General features: G+C 31.3%; 3 protein-coding genes, 1 long non-coding RNA gene and 1 pseudogene across 6 annotated transcripts; all 5 read left to right on the top strand.

The window, feature by feature from the left end:
* The first annotated feature begins 732 nt into the window (after positions 1-732).
* On the top strand, positions 733-2,750 carry LOC149884085 (uncharacterized). The gene is made up of 3 exons (XM_090098438.1): positions 733-1,854; positions 1,949-2,345; positions 2,516-2,750. The coding sequence occupies exons 2-3, from the start codon at positions 2,079-2,081 to the stop codon at positions 2,735-2,737; spliced, it is 489 nt and encodes a 162-aa protein (XP_089954564.1). The 5' UTR covers positions 733-1,854; positions 1,949-2,078; the 3' UTR covers positions 2,738-2,750.
* A 1,006-nt stretch (positions 2,751-3,756) lies between these two features.
* Positions 3,757-4,947, top strand: LOC149884084 (zinc finger MYM-type protein 1-like). The gene has a single exon (XM_090098684.1). It carries the CDS (start codon positions 3,757-3,759, stop codon positions 4,945-4,947), a length of 1,191 nt encoding a protein of 396 aa, XP_089954810.1.
* A 3,309-nt stretch (positions 4,948-8,256) lies between these two features.
* On the top strand, positions 8,257-9,274 carry LOC149884083 (uncharacterized; annotated as a pseudogene).
* A 3,565-nt stretch (positions 9,275-12,839) lies between these two features.
* On the top strand, positions 12,840-14,377 carry LOC149884082 (uncharacterized). Of its 3 annotated transcripts, XR_016455873.1 has the most exons (5): positions 12,840-12,905; positions 13,446-13,564; positions 13,715-13,847; positions 13,961-13,991; positions 14,161-14,377. It is a non-coding gene; the product is annotated as an uncharacterized LOC149884082 (long non-coding RNA). The 3 variants fall into 3 exon arrangements; XR_016455874.1 differs by lacking the exon at positions 13,446-13,564 and having other exon boundaries at positions 12,848-12,905; XR_016455872.1 differs by lacking the exon at positions 12,840-12,905 and having other exon boundaries at positions 13,283-13,564.
* A 2,900-nt stretch (positions 14,378-17,277) lies between these two features.
* On the top strand, positions 17,278-20,283 carry LOC149884081 (uncharacterized). The gene is made up of 3 exons (XM_090099243.1): positions 17,278-17,428; positions 17,923-18,051; positions 19,431-20,283. The coding sequence occupies exons 1-3, from the start codon at positions 17,320-17,322 to the stop codon at positions 19,535-19,537; spliced, it is 345 nt and encodes a 114-aa protein (XP_089955369.1). The 5' UTR covers positions 17,278-17,319; the 3' UTR covers positions 19,538-20,283.
* The last annotated feature ends 6,859 nt before the right edge of the window (positions 20,284-27,142 follow it).

Here is a 27,142-nt window from a genome sequence, read left to right as displayed (position 1 = left end):
ATGTGCAAGACATCTCAAATACAACTTGTGTCTCTGAATCTGGAATTACAAATTTAGAAAGCTTGGAATCAAATTGTGAAAATTCATTGATTCACCAAAGCAACAGTCAGCAGAGGGAAACAAATTTGCAAGCCATCTCAAATGATAATTGCAGCTCTGATTCTGAAATTTCATATTCAGAAAGTTTGGACCAAAAATGTGAATCAGATTGTTCTAATATATCAAAATTGATTGTGTCTGACATTGGCACTGTTGACAAACGAAATATTACTCAAATGCAAGAAAGTTTCCAAACAAACTTTTTAATTCCAAACAATATTCCACGAGATTCTTATAATCACGCCTTTCCTACTCGTCTGAGATCAAAAATTCTTCCCAATGGTGAGATATGCACAAGAGATTGGCTTTGCTGGAGTGATGTGCAACAGTCATTCTATTGTGCACCCTGCTTTCTTTTGAACAAAAGTGATTCTAAGGTATCCACCTTTTCAGAACAGTTAGGTTGGAATATCACCAGGGGTTGGAGAAAGTTGAAAGACCGAATACCACACAGTTCACAAATATAGGTTTTAGGTATAAAATGATGTGACCCCGGAAGTTTCAATGGATTTAGGTTACTAATACCATATGTTTTAAAGATCTAACTTTAAAAAAATCTAATGAGTGGCCCTTTTTGAGAAAATTTGTTTTTTAAAATTTTAAAAAAAATTCATTATATTTTTTAGGATTTTTAATGGTTTAACTTCTTTAATTAGTATTTAAATCAAAAGTATGCTTGATAATAAAACGTTTTACTATTTTTTGTTAAATTTTATGATGAAATATTTGCAAAAAACTACAATCTGTTTCCCATTCTATATCAATATTTGTAGCCATATTGCATAAATAATCCTATGTAGACATACACACACATTTGCTTTTTTTATTAATTACATTTATTTATCAATATTGCAATGAACTAAAATAAAATAGTATTTTTTATAAACAATAAGAAGTCAGTACAAACTGCAATAAATCCAGTTCTTCTTATGTTCACTCACTGAACTTAAATATGTAACAACACATACACTTATGTGCCTTAAATAGATAATCCGCATAACTAATAAATAAAATCTGCAAAACTAGTTTAAAGAACCAAACAGTTATGCCACGTCTACTCCCTAAAAAGAATAAATATAAGAGAAGTCATGAGGACAATTAGAGACTGGTTTGTGCCTGCTGCCACCTCAAAGATTTAAAATGTATACCCATCAACCTGAAACTGGAAAAATTGATCAAAGATCATATCAATCCCAGCTATTCAAAACAAGTGTTTGAGTATCCAACAGGTAAAACTTATATTGAACATTTTCTGTACAAGATGTTCAGATGAGAGGATGACATGGGGAACATAGATATAAGTTGAGCATTCTTTTAATCTATTGAGAGAGAGGATGACATGGGGAACAAAGGAACATACTCTGGGATCAATGGGGCTGTCGCTCTTGCATATGCAGATAACTTACAAGAAACCCACGACAACCTATTGCAGATTGTCGAGAGCCTAAATCTGCATAAATGCAAATATTCTCTTGCATTAGACATGAAAATCATCAACATATTGTTGGGAATTTCGGTATAATATATTATAATCCAAGTTTATACTTTTTACATTACTTGAACATATACACATTTATTACTTGATAAAATGTAATTCAGGAGCCTTATATAAATTATTTTAGGCTCACGGAGGAAAATATTCCTTTGTCTGGTGTGAAGGTACATTAACTATTGTTGCTGGAGATCTCAGAACTTTGAGATCTTTAGATGATTGGTATACACTGTATTACGAGGATAGATTGCCAGGACTTCAAGGTGACTTTAATGAACATAATTTAAGATCTTTACAAAGTTTTGCCTTAAAAATTCTACATTTTATCAGTTTTTAATAAATATTACTTTTACCTAGAATGTTGTGAAGCCATGGTTGATCAAGGAAGAAGACAAATCCAAGTTGGTGTTAGATGTTATACCTTTGCCAGAACTTCACATGCTGATGGGCTTTGTAAATCATATATCGTCATTTCAAATTGTGGCCCATGTTTGAGATGTGGGTTTCAAGCTTAGGATGTATAAGAAAAGGATATCATGGAACTTATGAAGGAAATACTTCAAAACGGATCCTAGAACAGTGCTATAAGCTGAACAATCTGTTACCAGTAGAGCTCCTACCTCTATTAGAACCCTTGCAAAAGTTCCGCGTGGTAGTTCAAGGAACATTGGGAAACTGTTTGAATCCCAATTACAAAGATGACATTCAGGCATTTACGCAATCTTATGTGGTTACCCAAGAATACTGTAAGGAGGTAGGCTATAGAATGTCTCTTTTTGCTTTTAATAATATTGTTTGCCCCAGTACATTTTTTAGTATTTCACTATAGTTTATACAAAATACTTTTCTTAAAGAGATATTATTACAACAAGCAGCATTATTTAAAAATGTTTGATTGATGTTTCATCATACTATCTTGAAAAGGATCTGACTGTCACTTGGAAAATACATGCTATTACAGCACACTTAGAAGACTTTATCTCCAGATCAGGCCATTCTCTTGGAAGATATGCAAAGCAGGCTTCTGAAGCAGCTCATGCTAAAATGAAGCCTGTCATCAACAAGTTCAATGTTTCCCAAACGAGCAAAAAACATCTGACAAGAACCAAGAGAATTGCAGAGGTGTTTAGTAGTGCAAACCTGTAATCAAAGAACCTTATCAAAGTTATATATTAGTAAAAGATTTTTTGTCATTGATTTTTTAACTAAAATGTTGTAGTCTTGTAATATTTAACAAAAAATAGTAATAAACGTTGTATTATCAAGCATACTTTTGATTTAAATACTAATTAAAGAAGTTAAACCATTAAAAATCCTAAAAAATATAATGAATTTTTTTTTAAATTTTAAAAAACAAATTTTCTCAAAAAGGGCCACTCATTAGATTTTTTTAAAGTTAGATCTTTAAAACATATGGTATTAGTAACCTAAATCCATTGAAACTTCCGGGGTCACATCATTTTATACCTAAAACCTATATTTGTGAACTGTGACCAGCACATGAAATGTCTGTATTACACAAACAAAACTATGTCAAATGGAAATCAGCCAGTAGAGCAGCCATCAGAAAAAGTTCTATTGATAATTTACTAATAACAGAATTGTCAACTGAAACCAGTAATTGGACAAAACTTCTTGAGCGCCTTTTGAACGTCATTCTTTTTCTTTCTGAACGTGGGCTTGCTTTATTTGGTTCCAGTCAACACATTTATGACCCTGACAATGGAAACTTTCTCGGAATAATTGAGCTCCTCAGCAAATATGATCCAATTTTATCAGAGCATGTGAAAAAGGTCCATGAATCTTAACTGAACAAAAAGCGCTTACAAGTTCATTATCTGTCCACCCGGATTCAAAATGAATTTATTGAACTCTGTGGATCTTTTGTTCAAACCAAAATTATTGAAGAGATTCAAAACACCAAATATTTTTCAATTGCTGTTGATGCAACACCAGACTGCTCTCACAAGGAGCAAACAACTTTCATTATCCGTTATATAAAAATTGATGGATCTAAATTTTCCATTGAAGAACGGTTTCTCTATTTTGACGATTGCTCAAAAAAAACTGGAAAAGAAATTGCAGCAAGGATTCTTCACGTTCTAACTTTGTTGAACATAGATTTTAAACTGTGTACTGGTCAGGCATACGACAATGGTCCAAACATGGCTGGAAAATACAAAGGTGTGCAAGCAGTTTTGCTAGAAGAAAACCCAAACTGTATGTTTGCAAGCTGTGGAAATCACACTTTAAACCTTGTTGGTGTTGACTGTGCTGAATCATGCAAAGAAGCAATTCTTTACTTTGGAATTGTGCAGCAAATGTACAATTTCTTCAGCAATAGTCCACAAAGGTGGGAAATTCTCAAGCAACATGTACCTGCTTCACTACATGGTATTTCCAAGACCCGATGGTCAGCAAGGATTGAAGCAGTAAAACCAGTTGCCCGTCACTTGAATTCACTGAGAACAGCTTTAAAAGAGCTGAAATCTCTCAATCTCACAGTATCAGCTCAGTCAGAACTTCAGTCCATTCAAAAGTATTTGTCAAAATTTGAATGCATTGTAATGTCATCTTTATGGATGAAGCTCCTCACAATGATTCACCAAACCAATCTTATAATTGAGGCAAGAAATGCAACTCTAAATGTTGAAATGGAAAACATTAAAAATCTCATGGACAGCATTCAACAGATTCGTGAAAAATGGGATGCTGTTCTGAATGAGTCAAAATTAATTGCAATGAATATTGACATTTCACCAGAATTTTCTACCACTCGAAAGTTGAAAACACAATTTGATTCAGAACAGCACTATAAAATCAATATATTTTATGTAATAATCGGCTCTATTCTAGCAGGTCTTAAACGTCGATTTGAGTCACAACAACAAATTTGTAGTATTTTTGGATTTCTTTGGCACTTCAACAAGATGAGCAATGAAGAACTACTCAGTGCCACAACAAACTTTCAAAAAAAGTACCACAAGGAAATACTGTCTGATATTTCTGATGAGATAATCTTTCTGAAACAAATTTACTCCACAAACTTCACATCAGATTGCAAACCAAAAGAATTGTTTCAAGAAATATTAGAACTTGGACTGTCTGGTGTTTTTCCTAACATATCAATTGCTTTGCGAATTTTTATCAGTTTGCCTGTCTCAGTGGCTTCAGGAGAAAGGTCTTTCAATGTGTTGAAACAAGTAAAGAACTATCACCGTTCAACCATGGGACAAGAACGCTTGAATGGACTTGCAATGTTGAATATTAACTGTGATATTGCAAGAAAACTCGATTTTTTAACAGTTGTCAGTGCATTTGCAAAAGCAAAAGCAAGAAAAGCATTTTTAAAATAAAAATTATTACAAATTTGCTGTTTTTTTATTTATTATGCAATGGCAGTTATTTTATGGTAAGGGCCTCAAAATTTGTAAATGGCCCGGGCCTCACTCAGTCTCTGAAAGGGCCTGCATACATACATACATACATACATACATACATACATACATACATACATACATACATACATACATACATACATACATACATACATACATACATACATACATACATACATACATACATACATACATACATACATACATACATACATACATACATACATACATACATACATACATACATACATACATACATACATACATACATACATACATACATACATACATACATACATACATACATACATACATACATACATACATACATACATACATACATACATACATACATACATACATACATACATACATACATACATACATACATACATACATACATACATACATACATACATACATACATACATACATACATACATACATACATACATACATACATACATACACACACACATTCATACATACATACATACATGCATTCATACATCTAAGTTGTTTATTTTTAAATTACTACTACAAGTTTTGTGAAATTTTCATTTTTCAGCAAATGTAATAATGATAAAAAACAAGACAAGTTTTGAAAGTACAAGGAAAAGTTGCAAAACCCAAATGTTTTAAATGAATCATTTGTTTTTAGTTAACCTTGAAGTTTTAATTGGTGATGGGTCTAAAAAAAACCTGTACAAATATAAGAAAAAATTTTTAAATTTCTTCTTTGAATTCCATTTAAAAATTTTTTTTCATTATATGATAACTACATTATAATGTGTTTAAAATACAAGGTGCTGGATTAATATTGACAATTTTTTAATCCTTGTTTCTCATATGACAATGAAAAATAAATATCAAGCACTCTTCAAAATGCAATATATGAAAAAGAGATCATAGTGTAAAGCAGATTGTTTCATCGCAAAAGTAAGAAATGATAATATTAAATACTAATTAATCTTTCTCTTTTTTACCAATAATTGATGACTTTAAATAATTGTGTTAAATCTCACAATAAGGTTTTGCTAAATTTTATTCTTTCATCCAGCTTCTCCATTGTTAATTTTTAGAAAATACTTTGGAAATATTTTGGAAGTTGACAAAGGCTGATATATCCAAGGTTTTGTAAAGCAAATGGTGAATCAGACTGATTGCAGGGCCAGTAAACCTAATTTTAATGCAATTTAAAAGACAATCTTTAACTGTAATTTGTTTTAGAAAGAAAATATTTTACTACCTAATGTTTATCTATAAGTTTTTATTTCCTAAGCTCAAGTAAGTTATTATCTCCTGATTTTTTAGAGTCAAATATTAAGATGTAGCCTGTGCTTGGGGTAATGAAAAGTGAAAAAATAAAATTATCAGGAAAAATATACACCAGGGTCGACCGTAAGCCTTTTTGTATCATAGGCGAGTGACAAATACCCCTTAAAAAGTCAAAAGACCTTTAGGAGTATTTTACAACGTTTTTCCTATTTCTACCGTGCAAATTTCAAATTTCGCAAAAAAAAAAAAAGTGTACAAAGTTGAATGGTTTGGAACATTTAAATTCGAAGCTAAACTCTAAAAGTGTTTTTATATGAAAGCTAAAAGTTTCGGAGGCCTAAAAGAAATCCATCATTTTCAAAAAAAAAAAGTATGAAGATTTTTAGTACCAGTTTCTTCACATTCGTATCGAAGAAAGATCTAGTAAATTGTTCAATTTTTTCCTTAAGAAAAACTTGGTTGAACCAATAAAGGCAATTCTGAGCAGTATTCTCAAAATGGATGTAACATTTTGGAATTAGAGCATCCCGCCATCGGAAATTGCGTAAATGCGTAAATTCCGATGTGAGAAATAGTTTATAAAGGTGGCTCCGATGTGACTTAATCTTTTTATTTTCCGATATTTTCCGATGGTTTGAGGTGGCTTGCAAAATATTGCTGTAATTTTGCGAAAACTTCCTAATTATAGATAAATACATCGGTAATACCACAATATTACGAGTTTACACTTTAAATACGATTTATTGGAGAGTTTTACGGAGAGTGCGTGAAACTCTCCCCATCGGCCTCGGACTACATCGCACCTCCGATGTGATACCATTCCTCACCATGGCATCACATCGGAGTCACCTTTATAAACTATTTCTCACATCGGAATTAACGCATTTACGCAATTTCCGATGGCGGGATGCTGTATTTGGAACCTCAAGTTCAATAAGAACTTACACTTTAAATAGGTAAATATAATCATTTATATTTTTATTAAAAACAAAGTACTATTTTTTGTTAAATATGAATGAATAGATTTGATAGATGTATATTTTTATATATTATCGGCTGTTTCTATAAAGACAATGTCGGCTTTTGATAACGGTATACTTAACGTCTAATTCTTAATGCGATCAATCCCGCGTGATGAAGACACGTCAGACGCGTTTAAACAAAAATAACACAAAAAAAAAAGATATTTTCTCAGACTGGCCTTAAATCACCTGAGTTGGAAACAGGGCTGTGGAGTTGGTAAGCTGCTGTTCCGACTCCGACTTCGACTCCAACTCCTTGATTTTATCATGGACCGACTCCGGCTCCGACTCCGACTCCCGACTCCGACTCCCGACTCCGACTCCCGACTCCGACTCCCGACTCCGACTCCTTCATAAGTAACCAAATTTTAACAACAGATTTACTGTAGTAAAATGTTAACATTGGCTATTTCATCATCATGATACAAATAATCCAACCACTTTGTGCTTTAAACAGTATTTATTAAAAAAAAATTTCTGAACAAACAACTTTTCTAAACTCTTGTTATCCAATAAAATCTAATGTAATCACTAATAACATTATGAATTTGTTAAAATCATGTTTGAAATATTGTCAGTTGGACAGAAAGAACTTGTTTTTCTTTAAGTTCATATTCTTGAAGAATCTTTTCCACCAAGACCTGGAGAAATTCACTGGTGCCCTCCAGTTGTTTCAAACTAAAATTCCCATTATGTCTGGATATCCTACAGCTATCAGAGCATCATGGGACTTGTAGTTTTTTAACAACTGGAGGGCTATAGTTTAATACTTGTGCTTTCGACAGGCAGAACATAAAATATTTTAATGACTAACATGTATAAAATCCATATAAAAATTATGAAACTTTGAAAGATTTTTTTTAAGCTGGAGTCGGAGTCGGTACAATTTTTCCGACTCCGACTCCGACTCCAGCCAAATTGAGCTCCGACTCCGACTCCACAGCCCTGGTTGGAAACTAAAGCGTCAGGTACTCCTAATGTATGTATATGCATACATCACCAAAGTACAAAACTTCTCATTGATGCCAATAGGTGGAACAAAAGTTATAAAGATTTTATGGCATTGATTGTTTGTTCGAAAATGCAGAATGTATGTTACATCGATGCAACTAATGCCCTGGTATTGAAGTATTGAAAAGTTTTTTAGTGCAGGAGTTTATAGATCATGAGCTCGAATAAGATGTAGCATTCAAGCAATGGTAGAGTACCGATCGTACAACACTACTATTACAATCATTGCCACTAGATGAGTTTTATGATTTATTATGTGACAGCATTGACAACCTTACAACTCATTCATATATTGCAAAAACACAAAGTAGATACTTGAAAAACTGTAAAGAAAATCAATTGTACTTTAATTTCTAGAGAAAAAAGTTCTCAAACACAAATCTTTTTATTACCTTTCAGAAGATGTTAATCATGACACAGGATTTGTTTACAAGACTCAGGAAGATATAACTAGATATATCAAAAAAATTCTTCCTTATGTATTAAATGTGAAATACTTTTTCAATGGTTGTGCAGCACAATTTAAAAATTTTAAAAACTTTATCAATCTTTGTCATCTCAGTAAAGACTTTGATTTAAATGCTGAATGGGTATTTTTTGCCACCAGTCATGGTGAATTCCCCTGTGATGGTATTGGTAGGACTGTTAAAAGAGTTGTATACCAAGAAAGTCTAAAACAAATAGTTACTGGGGAAATTTTAGATGTTAATTTAATGTACTGCTTTTGTAAAGCCAAGACGAATGGAATTTGTTTTAAATTATTTTCTAAAGATGAAATCGACCAAACACGAGCATATTTAGAAAAAAGTTATTTAGGTGGAAGAACAGTTCCTGGCACAAGGGCGTATCATCATTTTATTCCAATTGCTTCAAACACTATAAGTTATAAAAAAACAAGTATTAATACATGTATTGAAATATTTGCCTGCAATAGTTTATTTTATCATAATTTTCTAATTGTCAACAGCGTGTAACTTTAAATGACACCTTCTCAGGGATCCATTTAGGTCTTCTTCACTTTATTATCTATATCAATGATCTTAATCTTTCTTGTTGAAGACTCTAATCTTCAATTAATAATGAACTCTCTCAATGAAGTAAATAAATGTATTGATAGGGATATGGCCAGTCTTGCTTGATTGCTTCAAACAAGTAAAATCTCATTGAATACTAAAAAAAAAACGAAAATAGTAAAATTTAAGAGGCAACGTACTAACTGTTGAAATACTTAAAAATGTTCTCAAGTATCTCAACAGATTTGAAATACTTAATCTTTATGTATCTTTATATCATTAAATTTTTTGTCCACACTTACGATACGTTTGGGGACAACCTAAAACTTTCTTAATTTCTAAAATCATTTCAATTAAAAATAGAGCAATACGAATAATCCATTTTCGACCAAGAAATTTCTCTAATGACATCCTGTTTCCTAAATTCTACAATTCTATGACTATACCCAGCTCCTAAATTGTTTATTTGTCTGGGATCACCAACATGGTCTCTTTCCTACCCTATTTCATAATGACTTTAATACTGGGACAACGTATGGGCATAACCTAAGATCAGTCACTTATAACAACTTAACTTTCCCACTAAAACAGACAACTAAAGTTAGAATAAATTCCATTTTATACCATTTTATACTTTCTTGGAACACCCTTCCATATAGCCTAAAAAGTAGATTTTATCATTATGTCCAAGAATCTGTTCTTAAAGTCACTCCATCGTTTTTAACTAAAAAGTTACGCTTAACTTCATTCTTTACCTCTACAACTTTTTTCTTTATGTATATGTACCTGCTATAATTTTTTGTTTGTACATATGTGTATATGAGAATATGTGCATGTATATGTGAATACATTATATAAATTACATAACCTATAGTTATATCTTGAAAAGGTTCTAACTGATCCTTGATACCGATTTACTCAAAATTGACGTATTTTTTATCTCTTTAAAAAGTCTGCTTTATGAATACTATACTTATAAATTTTGGTGAAATAAATTATGGTTACTATACTTATAAATTTTTGTCAAGTTCTACTTTTATTATGTGATTATTTTATTTCAATTGTTTTTCTTTTATCTTATTTAGTTCATTCTGTATTATTATTGAATTACTGTTTGCAATGACCTGTGTTTTTTGTAACATCCTTATTAACACGAAATAAACTTAAAAAGAAAATGTAATTACTATGTATTGTTTTGATTATTCAATCGCTTTATTTTTAAATGTAAAAAAAACTTCTAGGACATACTTGCTCATAATTACGATTAAATGCAGCAAAAAAAGAAAACTAAAAATGTACACTTCGGCGAGTATCAAGGATGGATTTTAGATAACTTTTAGATAACGAAATCGTTTATTTTTACAATTAGAGCATCCCGCCATCGGAAATTGCGTAAATGCCTAAATTTTGATGTGAGAAATAGTTTATAAAGGTGACTCCGATGTGATGCCATAGTGAGGAATGGTATCACATCGGAGGTGCGATGTAGTCTGAGGCCGATGGGAAGAATTTCACGCACTCTCCGATATACTTCGAGATTTACGCATTATCGTACGATATTTTTTGCGTAATTTCACAATAAATCGTATTTAAAGTGTAAACTCGTAATATTGTGGTATTTCCGATGTATTTTTCTATAATTAGGAAGTTTTCGCAAAATTACAGCAAAATTTTGCAAGCCACCTCAAACCATCGGAAAATATCGGAAAATAAAAAGATTAAGTCACATCGGAGTCACCTTTATAAACTATTTCCGAAAAGCATAAACTAAATCCGAAATATAATTATAAACTAAATCCGAAAAGCAACAAAGACTACAAAAATCTGTTTGAAAAACTCCGAAAAAATGCTAAAAAAAATTATTATTTAAATTTACTTTCTCAGCACAAACATAACTTAAAACGCATCTGGGAATTAATGAAGGAAATTACAGGAAAACAAAAAATAAGTTCAACCTCTCTTCCACTTGCAATTAAAGTTGGAAATAAAATAACTAATGATATTAATGAAATTGCGACTGAATTTAACAAATTTATTTCCACTGTAGGAGCGAATTTATCAAACAAAATCCCTTTAACAAATTATAAATTAACAGATGAAATTCAAACGTCAAACTCCTTACACTTTTCAAACCTAACGCTTGAGGAATTCGATATAGCTTTTAGATCGTATAAAAGAAATAAATCAGTAGGACCTGACGGTATACATGGAAATATTGTGATAGACTCTTATGACGTCATGAAAGATATTCTTTACAAAATCTTTAAATCATCCATTAAACAAGGTTCTTTCCCAGACTCTCTGAAAATAGCAAAAGTAATTCCTATTTTTAAATACAGGAGACCCGACCGATGTAACAAACTACAGGCCTATTTCTGTTCTTCCAGTTTTTTCAAAAATAATAGAAAGAATAACGTATAACAGAGTGTACACATACCTAATTACCAATAAACTCCTTTATGAAAATCAGTTCGGTTTTAAAAAAAACAACTCAACCGAACATGCTATTCTCCAATTAACTCGTTGTATTAACGAATCTTTTAAAAATCAAAAATTTACACTTGGTGTTTTCATTGACTTGTCAAAAGTTTTTGACACGGTCGATCATAATATTTTGCTTAAAAAACTTGAATGTTTTGGCATAGTTGGTAAAACTCTAAGTTGGTTCAAAAGTTATCTCTACAACCGAAAGCAATTTGTTTTTAGCAAAGGTTCCCAACCTCAAACATTAATGAACATAACATATGGTGTTCCACAAAGATCCATACTTGGACCACTTCTTTTCATTATATATATAAATGATCTTCACAAAGCATCCAATTTGAAGACTATAATTTTTGCAGACGACACAAACTTGTTTCAGTCACATGAAAGTATAAACATACTTTTTAATAATATGAACGGAGAACTTAAAAAAATTTCATTTTGGTTAAAAAAAAAACAAACTATCTTTAAATATTGAAAAAACAAAATGGATACTTTTCCATCCAAACTTTAAAAAACAGATACTGCCAGTAAATAAGCCCGATCTTTTTATTGACAATGTCATACTAAAAAGAGAAAAAGTGACAAAATTTTTAGGAGTTTTTATTGAAGAAAATCTGTCTTGGAAATCACACATCAATAATATTTCTAATAAAGTTGCAAAAAGCATTGGAATTCTATACAAATCTAGAGGTATTTTAAACAAAAAGCAATTAACACAATTATATTACTCTTTTATTCATTGTCATATCAATTATGCAAACATTACATGGGGAAGTACACATAAAACTAAACTTAAATCTCTTTATCGGCATCAGAAACACGCAGCTCGCATAAAAAATTTTAAAAATCGTTTTTCGAACTCTGAACCGCTTTTTAAAGAAATGGACACCTTAAATGTTTATCAACTAAATGTATTTAATGTTTTGTGTTTTATGTACAAAATAAAGAACTTATATCCCCCGATGTTTTTGTTAACCTTTACAAAATTAAACCATAAAATAAATATAACCTACGTAATAATAGCATTTTAGAAAAACCTTTTTGCAAAAACAAACAAGCTCAATTTTGTATATCTTATCGTGGACCTTTTCTATGGAACAAAATAGTACGGCCAAATTTTTTTTTTTTCATCTGAATTGACCTATTCCTTTTTCAAGCAATCTATTAAAAAAATAATTTTTTCAACGAAAAATATTCTTGATTTTTTTTGATTTCTTAAAAAATACTTTCAGTTGCTATTACACATTGATTTGTCATGTTTCATTTTGAGTTTCACTTCTAAAGTATGTAGAGTATTAAATTTATGATATATTCATGATATAACTTTATGATATATTATGATATATGATATATTTATGATATTTATGATATTAGTGATTATATATTCTCGGTATATATTTATTTTATATAGTATATAGATGTTTTTATTGAAGAAGAAAATAGATTTTTGTTAAGGGCTTTGTGATAAGGTCATTGTGATCTTCTTGAAGTCCTGCCCTTATAATATTATAAATCTTAGTGTAAATAATATTATACGGCAAATAGATAAATAAATAAATAAATAAATAAATAAATAAATATTTCTCACATCGGAACTTACGCATTTACGCAATTTCCGATGGTGGGATGCTCTATTTACAATTAGAGGACCGGATGGAACTTCGTTCGCTGGATGAGAGTTTTTAACTAAACTTGTTTTTCCACATGTGTTTCCTCTTAGTCCGTCGAAAATGAGATTTCAACGTGATATGTTTCATCTGAACTGTACGTTGAGTTTTTTTATTGTGTATATAGAAATATTGATAGTGTTTAGAATCAATAGTATAATTAAAACGCTATCAACTGAACAATATTTATTATTTAATGCTTAAAGTAAAAACTATTGATCAACCATTTGCGTGAAATACCTTTTAGTTTACAACAACGGAAGGGTTTGCATCTCCATATTCCATGTACCAGGAGATGATCCGACGGAACAAGCGCTGAAAGATGGTCTTTTGTTTAATCTGTCGCAAAAGTTCTACTTTCTGTGTTTGCCTTCTCGCTGGTATGTTTTTGTGTAGATGAAGTTTATCATTAGTTTTTCTTATTAAGTTTTTTCTTTCTTACTTTGTTCCGTGTTTATACGATTTTCTTCGATTTGAAATTTTTTTTTCATAGAACCAACGAAGAAGATCCTGCCGATGCCTCGGTATTAATACATGTTTTGTGTTAAGAAAGTTTTTTTTTTTTTTTTTTTGCTTTAAAGAATAACCGAAGTTGATGCGCATGACAATAACTCAGATTTTTGTTAGAGAATTTTATATATTTTTTTTGAATTTCTTCTTGTGCAAATTAATGTTGCTGCTTCTTCGTTTTAGAAAATATAGCGCCATAACCGCGAAAAGTTCAACCGAATAGCAGACGAACGTGTTCACAAATCTTTGGGAAATTTTACCTAAATAATTCTTAAAATTGAAGCAATCTCATTTTGATACTTTTTTGGTACTGCATATATGTATGAAATAGTCAAAAAGTTGAAACAAAGTTAAAGAGAATTCTATTAATTCTATTTAGAATAATACTGTAGTGTATTCGGGGTGCAATATAAAGGAATTAGTTAAATATGCGTTAAACAGGTGAAGAGCAGTTTCTAAGGTTTATAAAAAGAATATTTTTTTATATCTGAAGAAAAAATAAATTGGTCTTTATCATAAAATTAAAAAATTCATTTTGTAAAACTTTGATTTTTCGACTAAGGTAGAACAAATACTGAGTTTCTTAAGATGTTGCTAGTATCTAAAATTGCTTTAACACTTTCAGTTAAAAACTTTATAAAATCTCAGAAAGTTAAAATCACCTAAAAATAAAGCTACCTTTATTTTCTGCTATGTCCACGTTCACGGATAGAAGAGAATCTTTTCGATACCTCACTAAATTTTCATATCAGCCATCAAATTGACTCTAGGTAAAATTAGTTCAGCCAAATAAGTCAAATTCATAAAACGAGCAGTTTAATAAATTAACCAATAGTAAACCAATAACAAATTTTAACAAAAGAAAGCTTCATTCAACTACCAGCAAAGCTTTTTAGCTCCGATGACGCATTTACGCAAATGCATCAACTCACATTTTTAATTTTTAATTTGTATATTTAATTTTTTTGTATATTCTTATAAGTTTTTTATTTTTTTAAAACTAGTTAAGCTCAATTTTCTTAACATCTAAATTAACATCTAAATTAATTGTTAACAAACTTTTTAAAAAAGTTTGTTAACAATTAATTTAGATGTTTACTTTTCCCTAAATATAAATAAATATATATAAATATATATAATATAGATAAATATATATAATATATATAAATATACAGTGGGGTGCAAAAAAAAAGCCACACTAATATTTTTTCTTCATTTTAAGTATAAAATGTATAATCAAGCAAAACAAAAAAAATTGGATGTGTCAGTGAAAAATTTAGGACTGAAAAGGTATGTTTATATATAAACTAATATTTACATAAATAAAATCTTTAAGAAAAAGATTAATATGGACACATTTAATATTTTAGAAAACATTTAACGGATGTAGAAATTGGACGAATTATTGAAGCTGCTGACCAAGGAGAGTCTCATAGAAGCATTGGAAAGCGTTTTAAACGAGAAAACTCAACTATTAGTAGATTGGTAAAGAAGTATAAACACACTGGTAAAACTGAAAGGTCTGCTGGATCTGGGAGAAAGCCTAAAACTTCAAAAAGAGCAGATCGCTACATTCTTAACGCTGTCAAAAAAAATCGTAAAATCACATGTTCTGAGATAAAACTAGATTTGAACCTTACTAATATCTCAAAGTGGACAATATCTCGCAGAATAAAAGCATCGGGTTGTTTTTTTTCTGGAAAGCAAATTAAAAAACCCTTTGTTAGTGAAATCAATCGAAAAAAACGATTAAAGTGGTGCATTGAGCACAAAGATTGGACATGTGAACAATGGGCTAAAGTTATTTGGAGCGACGAGTCTCCTTTTGTTTTGTTTTGTAATGGTCGATCTCACTGTTGGAAATTAATTGGGGAAAAATTCAACCCCCAAACATGCAAGGCAACAATTAAACATGACAGAAAGATTAATGTTTGGGGTTGTTTTAGTGCACACAAAGTTGGAAAACTTTACCGGGTGAAGGGCATCATGGACCAGCATATGTATCATAAAATCTTAGTTAATAAGCTTGGACCAAGTATAAAAGAACTTTTTCCTAATAGTGACTACATCTTTCAACATGATAACGATCCTAAACATACAGCACGTTGAATAAAAGATATCTAGAATCTAAATTAATACCAGTTATGTCTTGGCCAGCACAGTCTCCTGATTTAAATCCAATAGAAAACCTTTGGTCTATATTGGATAGAAAATTGAAAGATCGTAGAGCAACAAATGAAGATGATTTGTTCCAAATTCTTCTTGATGGTTGGAATGCTTTGCCAAACGATTTATTAAAAAGACTTGTAGATAGTATGCCTTCCAGATGCGCAGAAGTCATAAAAAACAAAGGATGGCCAATTAAGTACTAAAACAGCTGAAACCTAAAAAATGCTTTACAAATCCTAATTTCTTTTTATTATATGTAATATACAATGATGTTATAAACATTTTAATCAAAATTGTCCTATAATACTTTTATTATACGAGTCTTACTCATTTTTTGTTGCTGTTTTTATTAAAAAAACTAGTATGGCTTTTTTTTTGCACCACCCTGTATATAATATACATAAATATATAATATATATAAATATATATAGTATATATAAATATAAAATATATATAAATAGATATAATATATATAAATATATAGAAAGGTTTTTCCTTTTATATATTTATATATATTATAAACGTTTTTTTTCTTTGATAACAACTGATTTTTTAAAAATTTTAAAAGTATTTTGTATCAATTTTTATATATTTATATAGTGTAAAGTAGTAAAACAATTTTATAAAATAAAAAAAACCGAATTTCTTTAAGGAACCCAGACAGCCTACGACACTGGGCCAGAATTCCGGCGAACCATCGCACTCCGTGACGACTAGATTAGTAACGGGCCAGTACTGGCCCGAGTCTGGCATGCTTCTGGCGAGTAGTCGTACGCCATTGTGATGGTATTTGTTATTGGGCCAACACTGGCCCGATTGTAGCTTCTACAGAGTTCTGGCCGAATGTCGTTTTGCCATAACCGTCATTATTTTGAATATTTTCTGCGTCATCCATGATGATTTTACAGAAGCGAAGTCAAATGCTTACAAGATATATTTCGCAAATTTCTTGCTTTTGCTGATGTTTTTTATTATGCTATTATTATAATACGTATTGTAATAATAATAGCAAACGTACGTTTGCTTTAAAAAAAAAGGTTGAGAAACTGAAACATCCCTCAAAAGGAGGTCACTCCGCAAAGTCCGTAAAATTTCCCGTAAATTTTTTATTCGCATGTTAAGTTTCTTTCAAAAAAAAGTTACACACAAAATCGCTAATTAAAAATTTTAAAAATGATGGAATCGGATAATGGTATCTTAGAAAATGTATACAAAGATGATGACATCCAGAATAGTACTGATGAAGATGATAGTGATGATAATAGTGAGCATAAATTCAAAGGTTACTAAACTTTTTCTTCTCGTATTGTTTTATTAGTAATAATAAAATAATGCAAAAAAATGATGATAATAATAATGTTAAGCAACTTAAAATATGTGCACTCTAAACAACTTCCTGAAAAATCAAATTATAGCTGTTGGAGTTAATATCCAATAACTAATGTCTGTTATTTTCACCAGCAATAAAGAAAAAAATTGTCCAAATTTTTCAATTACTGTCATAAGGCTGTTATGATATACTTTAACCAAGTTTATATATATATATATATATATATATATATATATATATATATATATATATATATATATATATATATATATATATATATATATATGTATATATATACGTTAATGTAGGTAAGTTGTTTTTACTTTTGCCCCTTTTTTGGTTGCCAATTAAGAAAGGTAAATTTTAAGATATGTGCATTTTATACCTCAACAGTTATGATGTATTAAAATTCTTGTTTTTTTGTTGCTTTTATTTTTTGATTTTAGGGAATATGATAAAAATTGTATTTGTATGTGATTCACCTGATGAAGCTGCATTTTGCTTAAAACAGTATGAACTGCAAACAACTACACGATATGCAGTTTTCAAAGTCGGAGAAAATTTTGGAAAGATAGGTTTTATTACTTTAAATTGTTTTTTTGTTATTAAGATGTAATTAAAAAGTAATTATACACAAACTAGCAGAAAGTTACCAATCTTATCAAAGGGAACTATTTGATTTAGTATTCCCTCCAATCATTCCCATCACTGTTGTGTCTGTGTGACAACACTGTTGTGTTGTTAATGAGCACTACCTATTCTTCTTAACTTCCCTGTTTTTCTTAGAGGCTTTTTTTTTTATTGTGGAGAACTAATTCCTAAAAGCTTTCCATTCTAACATCATTTCTAAGAGCACAGGCTTCCATGTACCTACTTTACCTGAGACTTTTAAGTTGTTTATGTGCTTATGATATTGCTTATATCACATTAAATCTGTATTCATTTATTTGGGCGTATTTTATAAACTCTCAGTTTTAAAGTATGACTTTTTTTATGCAATCAGTGGCCTAGCTGGTGGCTGGGTTTTATCTTTGTAGATAATGTGTTTGCAAAAAGTCGAAAAGTGTTATGGGAAGATGATGTTGTTCTATTCTCTGGAACACCTTACATGATTTCAACATCAATGGTGTTAGACTGCCATCATGGATTTGATAGAAATTTAGCAGCCAAAAAGAAATGCAGAGAAGGAAATAAAAAAAAGTTTTAGATTTATCAATTATGATATGATACTATAAGTATGATACAGAGAAATGTAATAGTTTTAGATTTATCAATTATGATATGATACTATAAGTATGATACAGAGAAATGTAATAGTTTTAAATTTATCAATTATGATATGATACTATAAGTATGATACAGAGAAATGTAATAGTTTTAGATTTATCAATTATGATATGACACTATAAGTATGATACAGAGAAATGTAATAGTTTTAGATTTATCAATTATCAAGTATGTTTATAGAGATGGTTTGGGCATATCGAAGTGATAGATTTTTAGTGAATTGCAATACAAATAATGGTGTAGAGCGACAAAACCAATCATTTAAATATTCATACCTTCAACGATATAAAAACTCCTCAGTTACTAGCATGCTTACAATCCTAATTGAAGAATTCTTTCCTGATAAGCTAGAGAAGTTCTTTACTTTGTTTTTAGTTTATTTATATTTTACATTTATATTTTATAGGTTTACAGTTGTAGTTTCAGAATGGTAAAATATAAATTTGTCTGGAATTCTATAATTTAGATAAAAAGTTATAGTTATACATATATACATATACTTTTATAATGTCATACATACAAGCATTTTAGTTTGCAAAAGTAATGCGTGTCTATATACTAGTACATAATTAAACTAAATAAAATAGTAATGTAAAGAGTAGCAAATGTATTGCAAAAGTAAATGCTGTAGTTTTATGAATTTAAGCTTTTTAATTAATTTATTTAGCTATAAAGAAGCGAACCTTAAAATGCACTCCAGCTATAAACTCTATAATACAACTGTCCCTGAAAATCTATTCAACAGACCACATGATTTTATCAAAAACTGTTTAGAGAAGATTGCACTTGCTAATGACTCTGAGATGACTGGAGCTTGGCCACAAAGTCATGGAGTATTTACGGTAAACAGTTTCTAAGGTAATAATGAAAGTTACACTGTAGATTATGGAAGTGACAAATTGATGCCAAAATGTTCTTGCAAAAGTTGACGTGAATCTGCATATTTATGCAAGCATTTTTTCCTGGTATTTATAAGATTTCCTGAAACATGGCCATACAATTCTTTGTCATCATTATATAGAAATTCTCCTTTCCTGACTCTGGATAATGATGATGAGAATACTGTATACATTCCAATCAATTCACCAACTCCATGTGAAGTTGGTGATGAATCAATGTTATACGGAGAGTGTTTGTCTCCGGCACTTAATGACTCGATGAAAAAAACCGTTGTAACAACTTCAACTCTTTCACATATTCGCGATATGTTAAATCAGATAAAAAACTTAACATTTGATGTCGATGAATCAACTATTGATACCAGTGAAGTTTGTGAAGATTTGGCAAAGGTCTTAAAGAAATTTTCAAATGCCACCAAAAAGGAAAATGGAATTCCAGTTAGAAAAGAACTGGGGGAACCCAAATGAATTAAAATATATAAATAAAATATACAATAAGTTAGTCTCCAACATTTGGTAAGTATTTTACATATTGTTTTACATGGCATTTTTTACATGGTATTATTTTATATTTTTACTTGTTACAAAATGACATTTTAAAGATCTATGTTTTTCTTATCATTCTTTTTCTTTCGTTGATCTGATATTCCCAATTTTCTATGAGTCCCCTTCTCCTACTACTCCCATTTTTTGAAATGTTAAAATTTAAACTATCAAAAAAGATTACAATCTTTGTATTCGTAGCGTTAGAAAAGCGCTCAACAAAGTTACAACAAGATTTTATTAAGTTGAGATATATAAGGAAAAGCGGGTTCTGGCGCATTGACCCATTCCCTATACTTAAGGATGCATAAAAAATGGTGAACACTTCATATCATGACAAAACCAATACAGTCGTCTTTAAAAATCAAGAAGAAGTATAAAAATAATCATGTTATTTATATACCAGTTCTTCAAGATACCTGTTCTTGTTTATTGCCTTGTTTTGTAGTGTCCGATGGCAAATGTTCTGTGAGTGCCATCATTCGTTCGTATCCTCTTGTCGTCATTAGCGCTGAGTGCGACCTTGTTAATTTCTTCAGTGTAAACGTCGTGAAGATGAGATCTGAAAACGTTCATGGTGGCGAGCTTTTCTTTGTTATTTATTAAGCAGTCACCACAAGGTATTGATAACTTCTTGAAAGTCATCCCCTTCCTGTAATTTTTTCAAGACGTAAAGACACAAGTGACCGCAATAAGACGTATTACCAAACTGTACTCTCTCGCTGTTGTAAAAGACTGGGCTTTTTAAATAATCAATGAGCTCAACAAGAGGAGGCTGAGCATAAGAGTCGAAGCTGTATTTTTTGTCACCGTCTTTATACCAGCACACCCAATGAAACCCACCAGTGCTTGAATCTCCTGTATTCACAATACCACATTCTTTTTTTCTTGGCTTTTTTGGTAACTCATCCCTGACAAACACGCCTCGAAAGTTTTTTAACTTTAACTGTTTAGCAGCCTTTATCAATTGAAAGTTAGTTAAAGCTTCATTAGGTAAAACAATTCCTTCTACGTCAATCCATTGAAAGTCGATCATTTTTTTAATTTCTTAAAAAGTTTATCCGAATTTTTTAACAAGCGATTTTCATAGAATAGCACCTAAAAAGGGTATACTATTAAAGGGTGAGTTAGGTCCGAGTAATAAACCAGCTCCAACAGATTGATAACCTTTTCCAGTTTTAATGAAGAGTCCATCACCGTGAACATTTTTAGTCCATGGGGTGATAAACAATCCTTCTCCACCTAAAGTTTTTATCTTCATTCCTTTTCCATTTTTGCTCATGTAAAAAAGACCTCTTCCTGCAATTTTATCAACCATAGCAGAGCCGGCAGAAGAACCTACACCTGCTAACAATCCAGTGGCGAGAGCAGGAACAACCTTTGTGGCAAGAGTGCTGCCTATCATACCTAGTAACGGTAAAAGAGCTCCGATGAAACCTCCTTCTATTTTCGAGTTGTATGCAATTTGTCTTTTGCTCAATTTAAGAGTGACTCCTTTACCAGCTTCATACGCTTTTCTAATTTTGTTCAATTGTGAATTAGTGATAGCGAGAACATGTTTACCGTTCAAGTCTTGATGAGAAAGCTTTATGCTAGTATCGGTTTTATCATGCATAGCTTTTTTAATTTTATCAGATTGGCTCTGCGAGATGTTAATTTTGATATTTTGATAATTGCTCATTTTTTATGTATTAAAAATTATTTATTTCACTTCTCGAATATGATATCGTATTGTAATATCCTCTCCACGAAAATCAACCAAATCTCCATTCTGATCAATGATGCGAGTAACCATTGTTGAAATTTCAAACAGTTTAACAGGAAGATAAATCAAATGCATTGGTCTCTCGATGATTTTATAGCCTGGACTAACATTTGGATAAAACGAGTAAATGCAATTTAATTGGGTTCCATTAATATAGGATGATCCGATCACGTTGTTAACGATTCTGATGGTGTTAATGCTTGAAATTCTAACGATATGATCCGACTCGTATTCGGAATTGGAATTTAATTTTCTTTTAGTAAACCCTAAAACTGAAGAGATGCTGTTCTCCACGTTAAAGTCAATCAAATAATTCAAACCAAGTTTAATGGTTGATTTTAAAGTATTAAGATTGATTCCAATTTGAAGGTTGTTTGGAGAGTAATTAATTTTATTTGCAATAATATAACTTCCACGTTGAGCTGTTTTTATTGTGTTAAAAATAGACTTTTGCAAATACTCATTGATGTCTTTAATGTCATAGCTTCCTGATGGAATGATAATGTTCTCCCAATTAGCTCTATTGTTCATGCTGTATTTGAAAGAATTGTTTTTACTGTTTACATTTGGAATGCTGTTGTAAGTCTCAAGACCGAGAAAAGCCATTTCATAACTTTTTCCTTCGTTAAAAACGATTTTATCTAAAAATTCAGTGGTGATAACACTTGATTTTCCATCTACATCGATGATTATACCTGACATTTTTTAAATAAAAATTATTTTTTAAATTGTTTAAGAAAAATAAAAAATCATCAAACCCACTTCGATACTTTCCCTCGTTCTTTTTAGAAGAGAGATCAATGACGGCAAATCCGTGAGGTTCATTCCAGCAATGATTGCAAAAGGCTTTAAACTCTTCTATTTTCATATCGCAGGAAACGTGATCTTGATAAATGTGATTAACGCTTTTTTGATCTTGTTTAAAGAGACAAATAAAGTTAGCATTTTCACTGATGGTATGTCTTGGAATCTCGAAATAGTTTTGAGCGAGGTAAAAGCAGTCGACGTTAGAGTGTCTTCCTCGGATGTAATATTTTTCGCACTTGTTTTGATTAGTTAATTGCAAATCGTCAAAGATCATCAAATTGTTTTTGGTTGAGTCTAAGGATTCAGGTTCAGGCACATCGTCCGCTGTTTCAAAAAATTGACACTCCATATCATCATTGTTGGAATATTTTTTTGAAAGGTTGTTAATAACATCTTCAGGGTTTAAATTCAATTTTTCCATTTCGTCTTGTACATCATCCGTTAACAAATCAACTATATCCTTTTTAGGAAGTTTATTTTCGAAGGATCTTTTGAGTATTTTGTATTCAGGTTGAAAAAGGGATTTTCCAAAGACATACAATCGGTTGTAATCTAGCCATCCCGGTCTGAGAAGTAGATTGAGCAGCAACGTTGTTTTTCCATATCCAGACTTTCCAACGATGATTCCTCGAATGCTTCTCGGTAAAAGCTTGCTGTTGTTTCTTTTGGTTTTCCCAATTTTACACGACAATTTCATCACTTCCATTTTTTATATTTAAAAAGTTTTTATATATGTTAAAATGTACTGCGTTAAGTGTAGAAGAGAGACTGAAACCATTCACTTGAAAAACGAGATCACAAAAAACAACAGACCTATGTTGAAAGGGACTTGCAACTCTTGTGGGATAAAAAAGAACAAATTTATTTCTGCGCATGCGCTTAGCGGAGGAGACTTGGTGGAATCGATCAACAATTTTTCAAAAAAAATAAAGCTTCCATGGGCAAAGTTTCCAGGAGAAATGCACGTTCCAGGTATGAACTTTGCAGGACCTGGCACCAATTTGGACAAAAGACTCACTTCCACAGACATGTATCAAGAGTGGAGCAAACCGGTGGATAGAGTAGACAATGCAGCATATCACCACGATTTAGCTTACAAGTATTTTAACGACAAACAAAACAGAAATTTAGCAGATCGAATGATGCTTGAAGAAATGGATTCTATACAAAATCCTACTCAAAAAGAAATAAGCGAGCGAAAAATCATCGCTCCCATCATCAAAGCCAAAGCTAAATTCGGATTGGGTGTAAGTGATTTGAAATGGACAGACCAGCTTGCAGAGGAGCTTCATAAACCGGTGATTCATCATTTTAAAAGAAGAAGGGTGATTGTAAACGACATTGATGAAATATGGGCCGCAGATTTGGTGGACATGCAATCGTTTTCAAAATTCAACAAGGGTGTAAAATATTTGCTCATGGTGATTGACGTGTTTTCAAAGTATGGATGGATCGTTCCGTTAAAAAGCAAAACGGGTCTTGAAGTGGCAGAATCGTTGAAAAAGATTTTTGGTGAAAGAAAATGCGTCAAATTGTGGGTAGATAAAGGAAAAGAGTTTTACAACAAGCATGTACAAGCTCTAGGTGTGCAATTATACTCCACTGAAAATGAAGAAAAAAGTTCTGTTGTTGAACGATGGAATAGAACGATGAAAGAGAGAATGTTTAAATATTTTTCAGCCAACAATACCAATAAATATATTGACGTATTAGATGAGATGGTGAAAAATTACAACAACACAAAGCACTCTTCTATCAAAATGACACCAGTTGAAGCTAGCGATGAAAAGAATAAAGGTAGGGTATGGTGGAATCTGTATGGAAAGGATCAAACATTACCAGCAAAACCAAAATTTTCCATAGGTGATCAAGTGAGGATCGTAAAAAAGAAGTCTCATTTTGAAAAAGGGTATACGCCGAGATGGACTGAAGAGGTTTTTACCGTGTCAAATGTTCAGCATACGAATCCACCCACGTATAAAATCGCTGATGCTAACGGTGAAGAAATTCAAGGCACTTTTTACGAGCAGGAGATCCAAAAGACGCATCAAGACATATTCAGAATTGAAAAAACCATTCGCAAAACCAAGAGCAAGTCGTTAGTCAAATGGTTGGGATATCCAGACTCGTTTAATTCATGGGTAGATAATAATGAATTGTTAAGTTTGCAAAAATGATCTAAAAATTTATTTTTAATATGTAAAATGCATGCTCCTCACAAGTTTTTTAGAAATGTTACCTCAGCAGAAGTCCACAGTTTGGATTTGCAATTAAAAATTTTGGAAGAGAGGGTTAGAGAGTTGGAGGAAAGAAGACCAAACAACATTATTGTGTCTACGAAAACGTTAGATCATCCACCTTATTTCAACGTTAACGAACAATATGAGATTTTTGCTCAGAAAGACATTAAATTTGCTGCTCTCTCACATACAATGATAGCTTTATCCATTGGGTTGAATTTGGAGAAAGGTGTTGCAGTGATAACATTAATGAATAAAATTACTGATCAATTGAATTATAGAAAAAACGAAGTTATTATTTCAGAGTCTGTAGATGATGTTATTATGGATGTGAATAGTAACAGCAAACAGGACGTGATTGTTAAAAAAGGAGAAAAACTTTGTAAGATTAATTACATTGATTTTAAATAATTTTTATTAATAAAAAATGGAATACAATCACGATGCTAAATCTAAACTTTATCCAGTTCTTCCAACAGCTCCTGCAGATGAAGGACATAGTTACCGGCTTCAGAAAATAAGCGAGATACAAAAAGAGATAGAGAGTGAAAAAGCAAAAAGAGTTCATCTAAGCAAAAAGTATCATCGCGCTTTCAGAATCATTTCTTTTGTAGACAATACGTTGCAAGCAGGTGGCGTTGCGCTTGGGGTTGTTGGAATTGGAACTTTGAGTAACATCGCTGCTGCCCCTGTTGCAATTGCGTGTGAAGGTGTAGCTATTGGAATGGGGTTTTTATCCATTGTAGGAGGACAAGTCAACAAAAAACTAGCATTAAAAGCGGAGAAGCATGAAAAGATCAAAGTGTTGGCAGAGTCGAAATTGAATACGATTAGCGAGCACATTTCCAAAGCGTTGATGGATGGAAAAATAAACGATTCAGAGTTTCAATTGATTCTTGATGAGCTTCAAAAATTTAAATCCTTGATGGAGGAAATACGAACCAAAACCAAAAAGGGAATAGATGAAGTTACTAAAGAAAACTTAATCCAAAAAGGACGAGAAGACGCGATTCAAACGTTTAACAATTTGTTTAAGAAAGGATCAACGTAGTCGTAAAAACCAATTTATGTATTTTTCCACGTATTTTAAGAAAGGATCAACGTAGTCGTAAAAACCAATTTATGTATTTTTCCACGTATTTTAAAAAGATGTTTTTCTTTAAAATACAAGACCTGAATAAAAGGGATGAAATTGTGAAAGAAATTAATGACAGACGAAAGAGGATTTATCAGAACAGCGTGAATGACAACATTTCAGATACGAATTTTCAAGCTGATGTGAGCAAGCTATTTAAACCCATCATCGAGAGCAATGAAAAGATGATCAAAAGCCTGTCAGTCGATCAAAAAAAGAAAAGACCTTTCGAAGTGAACAAAGTTGGAGATAAAATGTACATTGGAAAAATGGAGGTTGAAATAGATGGAAATGATATCATTGTCGGTGAAGAAAAGTATAATGGAACAAAAGGTCTTTGGGAACTGATGACTGAATTAACAATACCAAAGAGCTATACCGATGAAGATTTGCAAAATTATGAAAAAATTTTAATGGATAGTGATGCTATAAGATCTGATTCGCAACCGCATAAATCGAAATCATCAAGAAGACCAAAGTATCAACAACTTATTGCTCCTATTTGGGAAAAAATGATGCGTATTGAAAAGGGTATAAAAGGTCGTGGTGTTATTATTCTTCCGAGCGATCCTAATGCGTTGGTGGAAAAGCTTGAATTGAGTATTGCTGCATGGCATGCTGGGAATAAAGAGTCAAGAAATATGGCTGTTGCTATTTGCGATGAGCTGTTGAGACAAGGGGAGATTAATAAAGAGGAATATAAATCGTTAATGAGGACTATTGATAAAATTATTTAAAAAGATTGTTTTATTTAAAAAAATGCTCATTGTGAACAAAAGAAGATATGTGAAAAAGAACGTTGTTGGTGGAGGTGGTATTGTAGACATGATTAAAAATTTCATAAAAAGAGCAGCTGCGTCAAGTGTTACAAAAGCAACAGTGAATTTGCTTAAAAATGCTGCAACAAGCAAAATTGGACAAGAAGCGATTACAGCTGCAAAATCTGCTGGGACAGAGTTAGCCCTTTCAGTCATTTCCACTGCTAGAGAT

The sequence above is a fragment of the Hydra viridissima genome, unplaced genomic scaffold (genome assembly GCF_058129835.1).
Source record: "Hydra viridissima isolate aposymbiotic clone 2 unplaced genomic scaffold, HvirCarnegie_v1 scaffold_9, whole genome shotgun sequence".
Lineage (NCBI taxonomy): Eukaryota > Metazoa > Cnidaria > Hydrozoa > Anthoathecata > Hydridae > Hydra > Hydra viridissima.
Note: the sequence above shows the minus strand (reverse complement) of the source record. Positions and strands in the feature narration are given on the sequence as shown.